Source organism: Oncorhynchus gorbuscha, linkage group LG18 (assembly GCF_021184085.1).
Source record: "Oncorhynchus gorbuscha isolate QuinsamMale2020 ecotype Even-year linkage group LG18, OgorEven_v1.0, whole genome shotgun sequence".
Classification (NCBI taxonomy): domain Eukaryota; kingdom Metazoa; phylum Chordata; class Actinopteri; order Salmoniformes; family Salmonidae; genus Oncorhynchus; species Oncorhynchus gorbuscha.
In genome coordinates, this window is record NC_060190.1 from 50,003,164 (window position 1) to 50,024,557 (window position 21,394).

At 43.5% G+C, this 21,394-nt stretch overlaps 1 protein-coding gene across 4 annotated transcripts in view; it reads right to left on the bottom strand.

Annotated features, from left to right (window-relative positions):
- The window catches only part of LOC124004343 (transcription factor SOX-13-like), a 50,046-nt gene that overhangs the window by 19,271 nt on the left and 9,381 nt on the right, over positions 1-21,394 (bottom strand). For 2 of the 4 annotated variants that reach the window (XM_046313173.1, XM_046313171.1), the window contains exon 1: positions 6,185-6,420. The exons of 1 other annotated variant lie outside the window; for it this stretch is intronic. In XM_046313173.1, the coding sequence (XP_046169129.1) occupies positions 6,185-6,267 (83 nt within the window). In that variant the 5' untranslated portion in view covers positions 6,268-6,420. Of the gene's footprint in view, positions 1-6,184; positions 6,421-17,225; positions 17,383-21,394 lie in introns of those variants that run through there. One more of the 4 variants, XM_046313175.1, reaches the window with a different exon arrangement.

Here is a 21,394-nt window from a genome sequence, read left to right on the forward strand (position 1 = left end):
TATTTAATAATAATATTTCATTCATTCAGATCTAGGATTTGTTATTTTAGTTTTGCCTTTATTTTTTGGAGCAGTGTATATACTAAGAATGATATGTACAGCAGTAGATACTCTCCAGATAAAAGCTGTTTTTCCAGTCTTTTGGCTTTAATGCGCCTGTACTGTCTCTTTCTGCTAGATGGTCGTAGAGTGAACAGACCGCGACTCGGGTGGCAGAGGTCCTTGATGATCGTTGGCCTTCCTTTGACACAGTGCTGGAAGTGTCCTGGATGGAAAGCAGCATGCTCCTGGTGACCGCACCACCCTCTGGAGAGCCATTCAGTTTAGGGTGGTGCACTTCTATAGAAGTTTGTCAGGGTCTTAGTGGCCATGCCAAATTTCTTTAGCCGCCTGAGGTTGTAGAGGTGCTTATGCACCTTCTTCCCCATGGTGTCGGTGTGGTGGGACCATTTCAGGTCCTCCCTCCTCGGTCTCCGGTTGCCCACAATCAGCTCCTTTGTTGTTTTTTTTACGTTAAGGGAGAGGTTATTTTCCTGGCACCTCTTCTCCAGTGCTCTAACCTCTTCCCTGTAAGCAGTCGTCAGCAAACTTGATGATTGAGTTGGAGTTGTGCGTAGCCATGCAGTCATGGGAGTACAGGAAATGCAAACAGAGAGTACTGGAGGGGGCTGAGCACACATCCCTGGGGGGCCTCACATTTTGAGGATCAGCATGGCAGAGGTGTTGTTTCCTACCCATAAACCCACCTGGGGTCGGCCCGTGCGGAAGTCAAAGCCCCAGTTGCACAGGGTGGGGTTCATACCCAGGGCCCTGAGCTTAGTGACAAGCTTGCTGGGCAATATGGTGCTGAAAGCAGAGCTGTAGTCGACGAACAGCATTCTCACATAGGTAGTCCTGTTGTCCTGGTGGGATAGGACGATGTGCAGTGCAACAGCGATTTCAAATTGTAGTTGGCCTAGTGTGTCTGGCAAGATGGAGGTGATTTCGTCATTCACCAGCCTCTCAAAGCGCTTCGTGATGACAGAGGTGTGCCACAGGGCAATAGTCATTTAGTTCATTTAGCTTAGCTTGCTTGGACATCTTGAAGCAAGTAAATATGCAATAGGCTGAGTATGCAATAGGATTACAGAGTAGTGTCTGATAGTGGCCTAATAGACTACTCTAGGCTAGTTTAACATGCTTCTCTTTAGGAGACTATGCAGATCAAAACTGTAACACACATTCAAATTATTATTATAGGGCACAGCAGTTGAGCTGATGCGTTCTCTGGCTTGATGAATCACGCTTCACCATCTGCCAGTCCGACTGACGAATTTGGGTTTGGCGGATGCCAGAAGAATGCTACCTGCCCAAATGCATAGTGCCAACTGTAAAGTTTAGTGGAGGAGGAATAATTGTCTGGGGCTGTTTTTCATGGTTAGTTCCAGTGATAGGAAATCTTAATGCTGCAGCATACAATGAAATTCTAGATGAGTCTGTGCTTCCAAAATTGTGGCAACAGTTTGAGGAAGGCCCTTTCCTGTTGCAGCATGACAATGCCCCCATGCACAAATTGAGGTCCATACAGAAATGGTTTGTTGAGATCGTTGTGGAAGAATCTGACTGGCCTTCAGAGCTCTGACCTCAACCCCAACAAACACCTTTGGGATGAATTGGAACGCCAACTGCGAGCCTAATCATCCAACATAGGTGCACGACCTCACGAATGCTTGTGGCTAAATGGAAGCAAGTCCCTGCAGCAATGTTCCAACCTTTAGTGGAAAGCCTTCCCAGAAGAGTAGAGGCTGTTATAGCAGCAAAGGGGGGACCAACTCCATATTAATTCCCATAATTTTGGAATGAGATGTTTAACGAGCAAGTGTCCATATACTTTGTCATGTAGTGTAGATGTAAACTCAGCAGAAAAAGAAGCACCCCCTCACTGTCAACTGTGTTTATTTTCAGCAAATGTAACATGTGTAAATATTTGTATGAACATAATAAGATTCAACAACTGAGAGAAACTGAACGAGTTCCACAGACATGTGACTAACAGAAGTTGAATAATGTGTCTCTGAAAAGGGGGGTCAATATCAAAAGTAACAGTCAGTATCTGGTGTGGCCACCAGCTGCATTAAGTACTGCAGTGCATCTCCTCCTCATGGACTGCACCAGATTTGACAGTTCTTGTGGTGAGATGTTACCCCACTCTTCCACCAAGGCACCTGCAAATTCCCGGACATTTCTGGAGGGAATGGGTCTAGCCCTCACAATCTGATCAAACAGGTCCCGGACGTGGTCAATGGGATTGAGATCCGGGCTCTTCGCTGGCCATGGCAGAACACTGACATTCCTGTCTTGCAGGAAATCACACACAGGACGAGCAGTATGGCTGGTGGCATTGTCATGCTGGAGGGTCATGTCAGGATGAGCCTGCAGAAAGGGTACCACATGAGGGAGGAAGATGTCTTCCCTGTAACGCACAGTGTTGATTGCCTGCAATGGAAACAAGCTCAGTCCGATGATACTGTGACACACCGCCCCAGACAATGACGGACCCTCCACCTCCAAGTCGATCCCGCTCCAGAGTACAGGCCTCGGCGTAACGCTCATTCCTTCGACGATAAACGCAAATCTGACCATCACCCCTGGTGAGACAAAACCGCGACTCGCCAGAGAAGAGCACTTTTTGCCAGTCTTGTCTGGTCCACCGACGGTGGATTTGTGCCCATAGGCGACGTTGTTGCCGGTAATGTCTGGTGAGAACCTGCCTTTACAACAGGCCTACAAGCCCTCAGTCCAGCCTCACTCAGCCTATTGCAGACAGTCTGAGCACTGATGGAGGGATTGTGCGTTCCTGGTGTAACTCGGGCAGTTGTTGTTGCCATCCTGTACCTGTCCCGCAGATGTGATGTTCAAATGTACCGATCCTGTGCAGGTGTTGTTACATGTGGTCTGCCACTGCGAGCACTATTAGCTGTATGTCTGGTCTCCCTTAAGTGTCTTACAGTACAGACATTGCAATTTATTGCCCTGGTCACATCTGCAGTACTCATGCCTCCTTGCAGCATGCCTAAGGCACGTTCACACAGATGAGCAGGGACCCTGGGCATCTTTCTTTTGGTGTTTTTCAGAGTCAGTAGAACGGCCTCTTTAGTGTCCTAAGTTTTCATAACTGTGACCTTATTTGCCCACCGTCTGTAAGCTTTTAGTGTCTTAACAACCGTTCCACAGGTGCATGTTCACTAATTGTTTATGGTTCATTGAACAAGCATGGGAAACAGTGTTTAAACCCTTTACAATGAAGATCGGTGAAGTTATTTGGATTTGACAGATCATCTTTGAAAGACAGGGTCCTGAAAAAGGGACATGTATTTATGAGCCTCACCACAGTCCTATATGTAAGACTCCTGGTGAATATAGCTGCTTGGCACTCTGTCATGACACCATGCATTTATCAGGAGCATTTAAAAACTATTTCCTTGAAGTGGGACTGGAAAACTGTATTGCACGTAAACAGTTTGCACTTATCGACAGTTCAAATGGAATGGAAACTCGGAGACAGGTGAAAGCGAGTTCCAATACATTGCCTTCACCAATCCAGTCAAGTTCAGTGATTACATCTAAGAAAGGAGGGAGGGCAGGATGAGAGCAGAGATAAGATGAGCACTGAGTCTTGAGCTCCGACACCTCTGAAATCATACACTTCCCACGACACACTAAACAGCAGACAAAAGCTTCAGTTAAACAACATGTTGTAACATGCAAACCCAACATCTCACCCCGGGGCATCTGCAATGCCAATGTTATCTGTTGTTCTCCCTCTCTCTCTCTCAATTCAATTGAAGGGCTTTATTGGCATGGGAAGCATGTTAACATTGCCAAAGCAAGTTAAGTAGATAAACAAAAGTGAACAATAAAAATTAACATCACACTCACAGAAGTTCAAAAGAATAAAGACATTTCAAATGTCATTATGTGTGTGTGTATATATAATATATATATATATATTTAGTATATATATATATTATTTAGTTGTAATGATGCAAATAGTGAAAGTACAAAAGGGAAAATAAATACACATCCCTCCCTGACAGGAGCAGTTAGTGCTGGGAAAACGGTCTATTGTTTTCCAAACATGGCCTGAAGGGGACTAGTAGAGGGAGAGAGACAGAGTTGAGCAAGGAGTCCGTTCCATTCCTGCACACGGCGGCTGATCAAGTAACTGAATTATTTTATTCAACAAATAAAAAAACTGCCATTGAACTCTGAGACTGACAAATGTAAAGACAGAAGCTCTGCATGGACTCCTTGGGGCAGAGAAAGAGAGAGACAAACAGACAGAACTGACAAGTCTTTAAAAAGTTTGTTTAATGTTGTGTTACGGTGCCACGAGCCATTATAAACCTATGGCTGGATTCAATCAATCCTGCTTTAGGAATGTTTCAATACTCTGGCAAAGTTAGCATGTTGACATGCAGTTGTTCGCCAGCCGAGACTGGTTGATTCCCTTAAACGCTGAGGGCTGGTATAGTAGCAGGTGAGGCTGGCGATGGCAACATTAAAGCCTGATTGGTGGCTGGGACAGAACCCTTGTAAAGTAGCAGATGCACTATAGTACAGGTTCAGACGCTTAGTGGGACTGTAGTACCATGGTCCTCCCTGGGGGAATGAAGTTAGATGCCCTGTGGAACCCCACTGCAGCCATTCCCTCTGCCTAATGTTTAATGACACTTTATTAAACAGTCCCATCTCAGCTGGTATTACTGTTAACATGGTAATAAGTACACAAATGGAAATAACTACATTCTACATTGTGGTGGTGGTTTGACTGAATCCCAAACAAACCAAAGAGGAAGGTAATTGTTTAAGTCGCTGTCCAGTGAAATTCTCACTTTTAAAAGTTCGTAGTCTGTTGACTCATACCCAAATGATTTAGTTGAATCCTATACTCGTAAGTGGCCAAAACGACAATTGGAGAAAAAAAAAACTTGAAAAGCCCCACCTCAAACTTGTAACTGAAACACAAGGTTTAAAAAAAATGCTTGCCATTTCCTGAGGATGATGAGCTGGCCAATCAGCCGTCTACTTATACAGTACACCCACACCATTCTGTTGTTGGAGTACACCCACACCATTCTGTTGTTGGGGTACACCCACACCATTCCAACATAGACAAGCTGTTTAACATACTTAATTACAATTTTTTGGAAGGAAAACTATTTAACTCATGTTGTAATTCATTATATATGTCATATTTCATAGAACACTGGACTGTTACTTGAATTGAAAATATTTACCATGAAATGTCTACATTTCTATACCAGCTAAATTATGCAGTACAACAAATCATTAACTTGTGATATCACAAGCAAGTTTTTAATCCTTAAGAGTCTATTGACACACCCTTGCATCAATCTAAGTAACATAATAAAAACAACCCCATCAAAATCCATCAGTTCAAGCTAGAGATATCAGTTGTTTTGCGTGGGATGAGTCTCAATCCACTGAATCTGCCCATGTCGGCCTTCCACATCTGTGGGAAGGTGTCCGAGCTACAGCAGTGTTTGTCAGACCATGAGACGTCACGAAAATCAGTCTTCCCATAATATTTTGTAGGTCAAACTGTTTTTCTGAGAAGGCGGAGACTCGCACGAATACGATGGTGTTCTCTGTTTTGCTCTACGACCCCTACAAGCTCTACGACCCCTACAAGCTCTACGACCCCCACCAGGGTCATGGAGCTCCTCAATGTAAGAGGTACAAAACACATGGAAGTATGGAGGTAGTTGAGTGTCCCTCCCCCCCAAAAAATGGGGTTAAATATGTAAAGAATATATATATTTCCTGAGCTTTCTTATATGGTAGCAGGGTAGCCTAGTGGTTAGAGCGTTGTACTAGTAACCGGAAGGTTGCAAGTTCAAACCCCCGAGCTGACAAGGTCCAAATCTGTCGTTCTGCCCCTGAACAGGCAGTTAACCCACTGTTCCTAGGCCTCATTGAAAATAAGAATTTGTTCTTAACTGACTTGCCTAGTAAAATAAAATAAATCAATAAAAATATCCTAGGTATAGGACAAACACTTCAAACCCTTCCCCTCTTTCAGAGTTAATGACAACTATGGAAAAGAAGCATTCCATCTCTCCTCATTCAGGACCCCGTCAGAGAGAGAAACAGAGAGCAAGGTACAGTAAGGGAGAGGTACCTCTTCGGTGCGGTGAGTGTGGAGGTCCCCAGACCCAGAGGACCCCTCCACAGTAGAGCACTGGTGATGCTGAAACACGTCATGTTCTCTTCAGTCACACACAGGACAGCCGTCTAACACACTCCCTCTCCCTCTTTCAGGACAGCCGTCTAACACACTCCCTCTCCCTCTTTCAGGACAGCCGTCTAACACACTCCCTCTCCCTCTTTCAGGACAGCACAGCCCAAAGCCACTCTGCAGTCTCAACTCTGTGACATCTCTTTTTCTATGTTCCTTTCAACTCTTTCTCTCTAGCGCCCTCCCAGTCTCTCGATGTCCCTCTATCCCGCCTCCCGTTATTGTGACAAAGAGCCTCTTTTTGGCATCTTTGAGCCAAACAATCCACTAATTTGCATAATATGTTTTGCAACCGGTGAGCCTATCGAGAACATTAACATGTGATAATCAAATAGTTGGACCCACAGGTGTGATCCAGGTGTGTGATACCGCGCTGGGATGTCCAGGAGCACCTAACAATGTCACCTTTATGCACTAAGTGTGTTTCCTGGCCACCTGCCTGAAACGGAGACACCACAGAAGAAGGAAAATCACACATTCAAATAAAGCACAGGAGCTGGACTAGAAACAACATGTCAAGGAAAATAAAGGCATATGTGCTTCCTGCTCCCAAGCATGATTTTAATTGATCTGGTGATCAGTGTGTGATTGTCAAGTCAGAGGGTTTAGGAAGAAGACATGTTTAATAGTTATATAAAGACCACGCTCGGCAGCAGCACAGAGCAGGCGGACAGACATTCGCTCGCCTTTCATTGGTGAAACAACATATTCCCTCTGCTTCTCTTCAGCCCACACAATGCACCTATGGATTCAACCCTGGTCCTGGGTACCCACTGTGGATGCTGGATCTCACTGAAGACCGCCAGCAATTAGGATCTGCCTTGTTTTAAAGGCCACCAATTCACTTTGAATCACTCATTTTAGAGATTCTCTCCCCAAAATACACACAGACAAATGCCATCTCTAAGAATATTTACCAATAATATTGGTAATAGTTTAACGTGGGCTAATTAACTGAGTTGAGATGAAAACCTGGATCCACAGTGGGTTCCCAGGACCATGTCCCTCTCTCAGTCTCCCCTGAATCAGAGACAGCCTCACACCCAGACCATGTGTCAGGTATTTAGTATACTAAGCCTTGTAGTGAGAGAACAACGTCAACACATCCATTTGTCTGACATGATGAGGCCTACATGCAGCGGCTGCTGTGTGAGTGTCTATATTTGACATGAGATTTTAGAGGCAAGACGACAGAAACTAAATGCAATACAGGTGTTGTGGATGTCATGGATGTTTCTCTTAGTGTTATTCCAGCATACAATGTTTCTCTCTCTCACACGCACACTCTTGCTTTCCTTCTTTGAATGGGTAGGGCCTGAAGCAGGTTTATTGTGTTGTGTTGCTGACTGCGTCTCATTAGGAACTGAGCTCTCAGGGCCACACACACAAAAGCTTCCCTTCCCTCGCTCTCCTCTTCCTCTCTGTTTTTCTGTTCTTTTGGCCTTTTGATGTCAAGAGTGCCAATCCCAGGGGGCTCCACTCTGGCCACAGAATACAACAGACTCATTCACTTTCACTCACACACACACACACACACACACACACACACACACACACACACACACACACACACACACACACACACACACACACACACACACACACACACACACACACACACACACACACACACACACACACACACACACACACACACACACACACACACACACACACACGATGAGAGTTGTAAAAGCATGATAAGGGCAGAGGAGAGGTAGTCGAGGTTGAATCAGTTTCGTGTTTCTCTGTGGTTGATAGCCAGATCTCACCACACAAAGACCAGCGTTGAGAGCTCCAGGATACACTGATAATAAACACTCTTTTCCCTCAGCTTTTTCCGTGTGGAGCATAGGGACCGCCCCAAGGACTCCCCCTCTGTCTTACCACACACGACTAATTCAAATAACTTAGTAGATTACCCTTGACTTGTCAACATCTAAAACTTAAAACACATTCTGTTACCACCGTCACATGTTCACTTAGTTATTTATCTAAACCTATAGTTTAAGGGCTCGACTCTCCTTCTGTTCTCTCTGTGTCCTCTCCTTCTCCCTGTGTCCTCTCTCTCTCTGCGTTCCCTGTGTCCTCTCTGTGTTCCGTGTCCTCTCTCTCTCTCTCTCTCTGAGGAGGCTTTCTAAATAAGACATATAAATAGGCTGATGACACAACTGCACTTTTCACAAAAAGAGAGAAAGGAGAGAAAAGAAAGAGAAGAGAAAGGAACTCTGCTCTGGTGCAGTGGCTCCTTTCTTCTGCTTTTCAGAAACGCAAGTTAAAAAGCAGCCTTTTCAACCCTCTCTCATCCCTCTCTCTCTCGCTCTGTCATCTCTCTCCAACTTAGGAACAGGCAATGTATTGTGGTGGATAGCGGAAGGGTACTGTGGTATTTATCAGAAAAGAGAGGAGGGGGGGAGGAGGACAAAACATACTCCCCAATAAAGAGAAAGAACAAGAGAAGGGGAAGAAAGGATGTGTATGAAGGGCCCCTTTCGCAGAAAGCACCCCCGTTGCCCCCTCCTCCCTCAAAAGGGGCAGGCACACACAATGTGCTGTTTCCTTTAGCCCCGACACACTTTATATCCTAGCCCCATTCAGGACGACTACTTTAGGGCACCCATGTGTGCACAGAGCATATGTGGCTGATAGAGAGGATGTGTGTGTGTGTGTGTGTGTGTGTGTGTGTGTGTGTGTGTGTGTGTGTGTGTGTGTGTGTGTGTGTGTGTGTGTGTGTGTGTGTGTGTGTGTGTGTGTGTGTGTGTGTGTGTGTGTGTGTGTGTGTGTGTGTGTGTGTGTGTGTGTGTGTGTGTGTGTGTGTGTGTGTGTGTGTGTGTGTGTGTCCATATAGATCCCTGTTTGCTGAGGGCCTTATAGACTGACAGGCCATGGCTCTAAGGCGTTGCCATGGAGATGTCTTTGTGCAGTAAGTTGCACAACAGGTGATTCTAAAGAAGGCTAGCTGAGCTGGTCTCAGTATTGAGAACTGCGGGAGGTGAGAGTGAGTGAGTGACTGAGTGACTGAGTGAGTGAGTGAGTGAGATTATACGAGGTGTTAGCCGTTTTAGGATCCAGCTTGGCCCAGAGTTCTTAACTGGCTCCTTTATACACAGATCATGTCTAAAATCGCTTGGGCTTACCGGGCCACACTGCTTTACACACATGTATCTAACCTCACCGAAAGAGAGGGTGTGTGTGCATACGCATCAGAGATTATCATATCTTCAACTCCAAGAGAGTAAAACCCCCCATATCACATTTAGTATTGCGAAATCTACTATAAAAGGGAGAAAGAGAGAGAGAGAGAGAGAGAGAGAGAGAGAGAGAGAGAGAGAGAGAGAGAGAGAGAGAGAGAGAGAGAGAGAGAGAGAGAGAGATACAAAACTGGTTCTTCTCCTTGGACTGGATAAACTTGGCTGAGACAAAGCCAGCCATACGCATATACTGTCGTACATGTCAGAAAGATACCGACATAAATTACATTAAACAAACATCAAAGCCTCTACAGTCAGAGAGCAACTTAAGAAACAAGACAAGGTCATAGGCTATGGATTGACAACAAGGAACCCAATTAACCATCCCATTCTTTAAAGGGGTGTGCACAGATAAAGATGGTTTAAGAATCAACACTCTTTTATGGAATCTTAGGGCTAAAAGTCTGTTTTCAACACATGATGAGATAAGTGTTATTTTTTGCTTTGTCTAAGATGGAATGAAGGGTAATTCATTTTGATAAAGGGGGCTGCAGGTAACCTAGTGGTTAGAGCGTTGGACTAGTAACCGAAAGGTTGCAAGATCGAATCCCTGAGCTGACAAGGTAAAATCTGTTGTTCTGCCCCTAGGCCGTCACTGAAAAGAAGAATTTGTTCTTAACTGACTTGCCTAGATTAAAGATTATTTTTTTTAAAGTTCTGCTCTGATCAAGTTTTTATTTAGTCTAATCTATAGCCTAAAATAGCCTGTTTTCTGGATTTATAATATACTCTTTTGCACTGCTTATCAGTTGAACAAACTTTGTAATTGGTGAAATGGTCTTGGACAGATTTACAGTAACAATACATTATTATTTTTCAGATGTGTTTCCTGGTATTTTACATGCTGTCCAAATCCATATTTAAATAGAGGTGCGATAGCTATGATGATAAAGATAGGCTATGATTCACTTGTAGCTTAGCAGCTACATTTACACTCTAAGAAATACTCTATACAGTGTGACATTTTCTGTCTGTTAATGTAGAACAGGGGTAGGCAATGCTGTTCCTGGAGTACCAGGTACTGCAACATTCTCCAACTAGGCACCACAGCAGACCAACTGAGCTAATTTATCAGTTCAGTTATTGACAACAACAAAAAATTAAAACATACCTGGTCTTCTAGGTTGGTCGAATCAAAAACAGAAGTGCCAGCGGCACTCCAGGACCCCTGATAGGGAGGTATATTTAACTGACAGAGCAATGAATGGCGACGTTTACTTACCCAATGTTAACTTGTATGCCTCTCCCTAACCTCATTGGAACTATAACTAACTTTAATCTTAACCCTCATCCTTATTTAGAGTTTGCCTAACTGAAGTTGTGTTACCAGTTGAATACACCAGGGGCAGACTGGCCAGCTGGCATTTCGGGCAAATGCCAGATGGTTGGTCCATTTTTATCCCAGTGGGCCTGTCTAAATAGTTTTTTTTTCAGACAAATTATCATTATCTCGCTGGTAACAGAGGCCTTAAAGGGCATGTAGCAGCCATTTCTCAATGCCAGAAAAACATATTATACTAACTTAGAGAACCCCAAGAAAACATTCCCAAATTAAATACAATTTTATAATACTGTATTGTTCTAAAAACGTTGGGTTTGAGGCTCTCCTCAAATCAGCTCTAACAATCCCACAATGCCCTCTGGTCAGCATCACACAGTGAGGACATAAAAATCCATTCTCACCCGTCACATCAAGTGCTTCATATCAAAATGACAAAAAAGGGTGGGTAAGTAGGGTGTAGCAACACTTACTATGCAAATGTATGTTATGTCTCTATGGCTACACACATGAAAAACACTTAGTAAAAAGTGGGTTACATTGGTGAGAATGAGTTGGGGGAATTGGGTATAATTACCAACAGCATGGCATATAAAGTATCACAAAACAGCCAGCAGCACCAAAAGAGAGAGCATTATCAGGGCTTTACCGGGTAAGTGAAAGAGCTCCCTCAACGCTAACTTTAGCTAGCTATAGAGCTACGGCATTTAGCTCATCTAAATAACGCTAAAGTAACCATATGATCTTGTCTGCCAGCTTTTAGTATCTAACTGCTGGTGCTGTCATACTATAGATGGTCTTGTACTATGGGAAAGAGTAGTTTTGGTTGAGATGGAGGTCAATGTTTCTGTATAGAGCCCTGTGGTTGGGGCCAAACCTGTATGCGTGTCTGTGTGTGGGGATGGCGGGCTAAAACGAAATGCAACGTGTCGGCATTGTTTTCGATCATGGATCTGATGGCATTCCGGAGAAAAGGAGCTACGTTCTCTTTAAAAGAGTGGATTGTGGATTTTGCTCAAAGTTTATTTCTGTAGCTTGCCGCAAGAGTTGTGTTTTTGGCTGTCTGCACTTGGGCTCTCGGTGTGTGTGTGGATGACCCGTTGGATGGTGTCTGTGGTGCTTCTTTTGGAGAAGACATGCTTTCTTTGGAGGGATGGATTGTGGATTTTGTTCAGTGGGAATTCTCTTTTTTTATCATCTTAGGATCAATGTTGTCACAGTTGCTTCTTGTTGAAGAGGCATCGGCTAACATTAGCTTGCTATAGCTAGCTATAATCTTCCTCCGTTTCTGAATGAATTTGTGGCTATTTCTTTCTAACAGGCAAAATAAAGTGAGCTAGATTTAGTTTGTGTACTGACGTATCGATACCATAACTAAGTTTGTCACTGGTATGGGCTAGAAAATATCCTAAAGCTAGTCAGCTAGACAGTGATAGCCACAAGCTAAAACCAGGGAGAAGCTGTTGGCTTGATACTGTTCACTAAAATATGTTTTTCCACATGTAATTGAGGAAATTAGATTATTATTCAATAAAAAATGTAATTGTGTCAATATGTTCTGAATATTGCAGAAAAATCCTCAGATGTTTTCCATACTAAAAACGTGAAGTACAACTTGGTGTGCACTAGCTTACCATGTACAGTAGGCTAACCATGAGTCATCAAAATTCCGATCTTGCAATCTGGCAGTCTTTTTGTACAATTGAAAACAAAAAATGTCAAGTTAGTTATTATAAACCGGGTGGTTAGAGCCCTGAATGCTGATTGGATGAAAACGTGGTGTATCAGACCATATGCCACAGGTATGACCAACATTTTATTTTTACTAATCTAATTACGTTGGTTACCAGTTTATAATAGCATTAAGGCTCCTCTGGGGTTAGATATATGGCCAACATTGTGCATTGTGTCGGGCCTAAGAACAGCCCGTAGCCCTGAAATATTGGCCATATACACCACACCCTCTCATGCCTTATTGCTTAAATATACAGCACCAACTACATAAATATCTGATACGGTGCATTATCTGCTGGGCCGGTGTGGGGGCCTCAAAGAAGAAAAAAACTGGTCCAGTGTGTTAAATGCCAGGGACGATTTCTGGTCCCAGTCTGCCCCTGGAATACACCTATATAATATGTGGAAATCTTAAAAAACAACCATAATATAAAATAAAAAAATACATGATGGCACTTAATCCAAATTGAATAATTAAATAGAGGATTTGAGAGAATGAATCCTACTGAATTGACTGTAATATGGTTATTTTTCCACAGTTAAGGTTATTTATTTAAGCACTGTTACGTTCACATTTAGTGCTGGCTCAGATTGTTTATTAACTCACCGACAAACAAAAAGCATAACAAAAAAAAAGAGAAACACACAGCTCTTTATTCGTTTTCACTGATTCCAAAAGAGATGCAAATCATTCTTCAGACAGCTGTGGAAAAAAATATAAAACTGTCTCTGGTCATTTGCAAATTGCCACACACACACTGAGGTGTGTGTCCGGCGATGAGGAATTCAACTTAACGGTACAAGCAATCTGTTGTGTATGTTGTTCAAACACCCAGGGGAAAGACATGTAAATGGAGCAGGAAACTAGTGGGCTAGAATGCTGTGCTGTTTAGGTGGGTGCTGATCAATAGAGTGTTTGTGAATTCTCCTGATGGGAGATAAACAAATCCACTGGACACTGGGTTGTGACAACCAACAGGTGATATTCACCCCCCTCACACACCTGACAGCCACAACACACATATATTTGTATCCGAGGGGCCACACCAGGACGGCAACCATGCAAATGTTCATGGTTAATAATAACAAAAAAAAGTGTATCAGAAGCAAATTCAGAATATTTTGGGAGTAGGCAATTTTTAACTATAACTACTCCATCAAGAACTTCTACAGTACAATATTGTAAAGTTGCTACATATTAAGATATTGCATTTTCTGTCAATAGTTCATGTATTTTTAGTTGTGTATATATTTAGAATTCATTGAACAAGGCCAGTCCCATTGAGATAAATCATTGAACAAGGCCAGTCCCATTGAGATAAATCATTGAACAAGGCCAGTCCCATTGAGATAAATCATTGAACAAGGCCAGTCCCATTGAGATAAATCATTGAACAAGGCCAGTCCCATTGAGATAAATCATTGAACAAGGCCAGTCCCATTGAGATAAATCATTGAACAAGGCCAGTCCCATTGAGATAAATCATTGAACAAGGCCAGTCCCATTGAGATAAATCATTGAACAAGGCCAGTCCCATTGAGATAAATCATTGAACAAGGCCAGTCCCATTGAGATAAATCATTGAACAAGGCCAGTCCCATTGAGATAAATCATTGAACAAGGCCAGTCCCATTGAGATAAATCATTGAACAAGGCCAGTCACATTGAGATAAATCATTGAACAAGGCCAGTCCCATTGAGATAAATCATTGAACAAGGCCAGTCCCATTGAGATAAATCATTGAACAAGGCCAGTCCCATTGAGATAAATCATTGAACAAGGCCAGTCCCATTGAGATAAATCATTGAACAAGGCCAGTCCCATTGAGATAAATCATTGAACAAGGCCAGTCCCATTGAGATAAATCATTGAACAAGGCCAGTCCCATTGAGATAAATCGGGTGTATTTGTAAATTCACCCTGGCAATCTAATCAGAGCACCCTGGGTTGAAAGTACCAGAGCGCAGAATAATTGAGCAATTAACAGAAGCCCTAAACTCTGTTGTTATAAAAGATGAACAGTAAACATCTGCAAAGAAAACAGTAACACAGTTCAGTCACTAACCCTCTTGATAACATGAACACTAACCAGGTCTGCTAGGGAGAGTAAAATGTTTGGTGAGGTGTTCTCACATGTGTCTGGAAGTAGCAAGCTAGTCAACTTCAGCCAGTTAGCTTGGGTGCTTGACTGCAGTTGTGAGGTCAGAACGCTCAGATCAACCCTACTCCTCAGCCAGAGTGTCCAGTGTGCACTTTGAACGCTCAGAGTTTCTAAGAAGGCCCAGAGCGCACCCTGATAGCAGGGGTATTCGACCGGTGGTCCCAAAACCCACAATTTTATTTAGGTCTTTTTTTTTTGTTAAGTATCGTAAGTAACACATTTTGAATGTTATTCCTATAAAAATAGAATTTCTTCATAATGATGTCAACTTTATATCTCATCTCCTCATATTGATCAAATTACACTCATTGGAGCCAATTACACTCACTGGAGTATCTGACATAGGCTTTGAAACAGCACCCGCGAACAGGCTACCAGTGCAGAACAGGCTACCAGTGCAGAACAGGCTACCAGTGCAGAACAGGCTACCAGTGCAGAAAGTGCCACTAGCTGCTGGTAAGTTCTCTTGACTTGGATATAAATTTTTGCCAACACATGGCCCATTAACCAGCTGCTGTTAGCAAAACGTGTTGAGTTAATCAATTAGCTAGAAATATTAGATATATTAGAGTTGAAAATTGTTCTTCTAATCTACGAAATCTAGTCATTTTAAAAATGTTGATTACTTCTCCTTGACATGATCATTCACCTGATAAGACTAGACCTGAAAAATATATTTTTGCTGCCGTATGATGGTGGCCCCTGGGGTCGCCAGTTAGCCTGGGAGGGGGTCCCAGGACATGGAATGGTTGAGGTGCTCTACTTATGAACAGGGAGCATCACAATCATCCATACAAGGACTATACAGTGACATTCCATTAACCACAGAACAACATAAAGAGATGGAACGATTTGTATTGTGTGAAATGTACTGCCTCTCCCCATCTGTGTCTTGGAAAATGCATTGGCGAGAGCAGTCTAATATTGTTACCTACAGTCACACCAGGCACCCGTTAACAACTTATGGTGATGGGAAATAATACATGTTCTTGTATGTGGTTGGATTTTACAGGAAGACTGTCTAAAATATATTGCTTATGGTTGTCTAAACATAAATTAACAATTCAACACTTAAATAGTATGTTTGGCAATTCCATATCGTTTGTTTTTTTCTTATAGACTTGTGAGAGAAGAGTCAGTCACACATTGCCGAATGAATTAAGTAAAATTCCACTGTCTGATGTTGCATCGCTCACGTTACACAAACAATGAAATGGGCGAAACAAAACCTTTTAACCAACAAAAGATCCTCCTGAAATCTATTTAGATAGAGGCAAGGCAAAACACGCCTTGGTCCTGTAGCAGCTTGCTTTCTGAAGCAGCGCCCCACCTAGTGCCCTCTGCACTAACACACACCTGCAGCGGGTACAGGATCACACACACCACACACACACACACACACACACACACACACACACACACACACACACACACACACACACACACACACACACACACACACACACACACACACGTATGTATTCTGAGAGGGATTAAAAGCTGTTTAGCTGTGGCATGAGAAAGTCAAAGCAGCCTTCACAGCAGCTTCCGTTCTTTCTTGTTCAGACTGATTTATTACCGTTATTGAATATCTCCCTATAGTAGAACACGTCACCGGCTTCTAACAGCACTACAGACCCCTGAATCTACACCCACGGTTCACACCAAGGTAAAGATGCACAATACAACAGCAGGTGTGGTTGACATCATTCCCAGAAATGACCAGAGTTAGGAGATACAGGAAGAGATGTGTCTACCATGAAGCATCCTTCAACAACACCACATTCAGACACCTGTAGAAAACACATCATAGACTGTATGATGTTAAAAGACAAGGGTTCGCCATCTGGGGGAACATTTAGAAGAAAAATATATAGAATTGCTGACAAAACTTGGGGGGGTGATTAACAAAAATGTATTCACCCGCGGGCCAAGTTCTGAGCATTGTTTTGCTCAAAGTGATTTAAAATTTGGGGAATCTGTTCCCAAGTATTCCCACGCATAAGAGAGAGATACATGTGATCATATACAAATGTAAACGCAGTTTGAAATTATTGTTGTAGTCAAATATTATACAGTGTCTGTTTGGGCTTCTTGCTGTCAATTTGCAGTCCACAAATTATTATTATGCTCCGGGCCCCTGACCATCCCCTCAAGAAAGAAATTGGCCTGCGGCTGAATCTAGATGACGATGCCTGTTACAGACCGTTGTGACATTATGCTGTATTAATAACTGGCACAAAAATCTAACGAAAAGACACCATGCAAATGAGATGACTGGAAAACAGAAAAATACAGTCACAGGCAAAGTGCAACTTTAACCCAACAAACAAATGAAGTTCAGTGCGCCACAAACAAGATGTTACTGTTTTAGTTGGAACTTTAGAACATCGCAAGTTGAAAACACTCATGGATTAAACTTATTTTCAGTAATTTTGCTTCATAATACTGTATATTAATGACTGAAGTGGAACCAGTTGGTGGAAAGGAGTCTTACCTTAAAATGTCTAAGAGAGGCTGATATGCAGGGCAGTGTTCTCGATTGTTGGACTCTACTGACTGAGCTATTTTAACCGAGTTTACTGACTGTCTCTGAGAGCTCTATAAGCAATGCCGAGTCTGAGACATCCTCATCTGTTTTCCCCAATAAGGTACCACTCACCACGAGACAACAGGTGGAGACTGTGTGCACGCATGAGATGAGGTGTTAGAGGGAGGGGTCGGAGATTCATCAAAAGTCAATGATCTTCTAACTCTCCTCCAGAGTATGAAGTCTGCATCGACCAATCAGTGAAACACCACACTAAACTGGGTTTCCTGTGATGAGGCCATTGAAAGCCAGCATCATGACACAACCCTTTTCTCGAGCAAACCACTGTGTTAAGATAGCTAGCCCTGAAGTGGTGGATTTCAGAGTTAGGTACAAAGATCAGGTAGCTAATGAAATCAAAGCATATTATAAAATATTACCTCAAGATCTCTCTAAATCATATCATGCCTCAAGAAGGAGAGAGCCCAAAACCATGTGAACTCTCTCACACACACACACACACACACACACACACACACACACACACACACACACACACACACACACACACAGTTCCACCTACCTCTGTAGAAACACACACACACACACAGTTCCACCTACCTCTGTAGAAACACACACACACACACATAGTTCCACCTACCTCTGTAGAAACACACACACACACACACACACATAGTTCCACCTACCTCTGTAGAAACACACACACACATAGTTCCACCTACCTCTGTAGAAACACACACACACACACATAGTTCCACCTACCTCTGTAGAAACACACACACACACATAGTTCCACCTACCTCTGTAGAAACACACACACACACACACACACACACACACACACACACACACACACACACACACACACACACACACACACACACACACACACACACACACACACACACACACACACACATAGTTCCACCTACCTCTGTAGAAACACACACACACACACACACACACACACACATAGTTCCACCTACCTCTGTAGAAACACACACACACACATAGTTCCACCTACCTCTGTAGAAACACACACACACACACACACACACACACACACACACACACACACACACACACACACACACACACACACACACACACACACACACACACACACAGTTCCACCTACCTCTGTAGAAACACACACACACACACACACACACACACACACACACACCACACACACACATAGTTCCACCTACCTCTGTAGAAACACACACACACACACACACACATAGTTCCACCTACCTCTGTAGAAACACACACACACACACACACACACACATAGTTCCACCTACCTCTGTAGAAACACACACACACACACACACACACACACACACACACACACACACACACACACACACACACACACACACATATAGTTCCACCTACCTCTGTAGAAACACACACACATAGTTCCACCTACCTCTGTAGAAACACACACACACACACACAGTTCCACCTACCTCTGTAGAAACACACACACACACACATATAGTTCCACCTACCTCTGTAGAAACACACACACACACACACACACACACACACACACACACACACACACATAGTTCCACCTACCTCTGTAGAAACACACACACACACACACACACACACAGTTCCACCTACCTCTGTAGAAACACACACACACACACACACACACACACACACACACACACACACACACACACACACACACACACACACACACACACACACACACACACACACACACACACACACACACACACACACAGCAATGGTGTGTAAAACCATTTTCTTCCATTGCAATGCCTCTTGAACCTAGTTAGCACTGAACGAACACACTTAGTAAAATGTAGTCAATGATTACTGCCCTCTTTGTCAATATTCTATCATTCTCGTCCTCTCTCACATACAGAAATCTGCCTGGCTCATTAATCATGGGGTTTGAGTCTCAGATCCAACAGGAGACAACATGCACTTCCATTTCACCACAGTTCTTTCACTCCCCTCATTATAGACACAAGCACGCCTTATCACTCTGCCCTGTGACACCCTTCCCACAACATCACTGACACACAAATGTCAACAACAACAAAAAAGGTGTCAGAGGTGATTTAAAACATCCACTTAACTTGTCAAGGACTGAATAAGTGTGTGTTCCATGTGTATTCCGTTTTTAAATGACAAATTCATCGTATTGTTTAATGACTTGATGATCAAAGGACATTTGCATAATACATTCTATGGATCGCAGCAACCAATCTATCACTTTTTATTTGATCTGAACACACAACACAACACACAGGGGGAGCACACACACTTCTGTCTACACAGTGGTGTGTCTCTGTGGACCCCTGGTTCAATAGGACAGGGAGAACAATGCAGACTGCCACAGAAGAAGAAAGAGGACAATCTTTGTCTGCTCTGCTGCCCTTATGGACCTGCTTGGTGTAGAGGAGATGGGCCACACACACACAGAGAAAAACACTGCCCTGAGTTCTTGAACTTTGCCAATAGAAAAGAAGTGGAGCAGAAACATATATGCACCGTGTCACTCAACAGACCAACACTCAGAGAGCTAGCGAGACAGCCTATAGAAACATATATGCACCGTGTCACTCAACAGACCAACACTCAGAGAGCTAGCGAGACAGCCTATAGAAACATATATGCACCGTGTCCCTCAACAGACCAACACTCAGAGAGCTAGCGAGACAGCCTATAGAAACATATATGCACCGTGTCACTCAACAGACCAACACTCAGAGAGCTAGCGAGACAGCCTATAGAAACATATATGCACCGTGTCACTCAACAGACCAACACTCAGAGAGCTAGCGAGACATCCTATAGAAACATATATGCACCGTGTCCCTCAACAGACCAACACTCAGAGAGCTAGCGAGACAGCCTATAGAAACATATATGCACCGTATCACTCAACAGACCAACACTCAGAGAGCTAGCGAGACAGCCTATAGAAACATATATGCACCGTGTCACTCAACAGACCAACACTCAGAGAGCTAGCGAGACAGCCTATAGAAACATATATGCACTGTTGTGACTAAACAGTCACAACAGTCACATCACATACAGAGGTAGGTGGAACTATGTGTGTGTGTGTGTGTGTGTGTGTGTGTGTGTGTGTGTGTGTGTGTGTGTGTGTGTGTGTGTGTGTGTGTGTGTGTGTGTGTGTGTGTGTGTGTGTGTGTGTGTGTGTGTGTGTTTCTACAGAGGTAGGTGGAACTATGTGTGTGTGTGTGTGTGTTTCTACAGAGGTAGGTGGAACTATATGTGTGTGTGTGTGTGTGTTTCTACAGAGGTAGGTGGAACTATGTGTGTGTGTGTGTGTGTGTGTGTGTGTGTGTGTGTGTGTGTGTGTGTGTGTGTGTGTGTGTGTGTGTGTGTGTGTGTGTGTGTGTGTGTGTGTGTGTGTGTGTGTGTGTGTTTGTGTTTCTACAGAGGTATGTGGAACTGTGTGTGTGTTTCTACAGAGGTAGGTGGAACTGTGTGTGTATGTGTGTGTGTTTCTACAGAGGTAGGTGGAACTGTGTGTGTGCGTGTCTACAGAGGTAGGTGGAACTGTGTGTGTGTGTGTGTGTGTGTGTGTGTGTGTGTGTGTGTGTGTGTGTGTGTGTGTGTGTGTGTGTGTGTGTGTGTGTGTGTGTGTGTGTGTGTGTGTGTGTGTGTGTGTGTGTGTGTTTCTACAGAGGTATGTGGAACTGTGTGTGTGTGTGTGTTTCTACAGAGGTAGGTGGAACTGTGTGTGTATGTGTGTGTGTTTCTACAGAGGTAGGTGGAACTGTGTGTGTGTGTGTGTGTGTTTCTACAGAGGTAGGTGGAACTGTGTGTGTGTGTGTGTGTGTCTACAGAGGTAGGTGGAACTGTGTGTGTGTGTGTGTGTGTGTGTGTGTGTGTGTGTGTGTGTGTGTGTGTGTGTGTGTGTGTGTGTGTGTGTGTGTGTGTGTGTGTGTGTGTGTGTGTGTGTGTGTGTGTGTTTCTACAGAGGTATGTGGAACTGTGTGTGTGTGTGTGTTTCTACAGAGGTAGGTGGAACTGTGTGTGTATGTGTGTGTGTTTCTACAGAGGTAGGTGGAACTGTGTGTGTGTGTGTGTGTGTT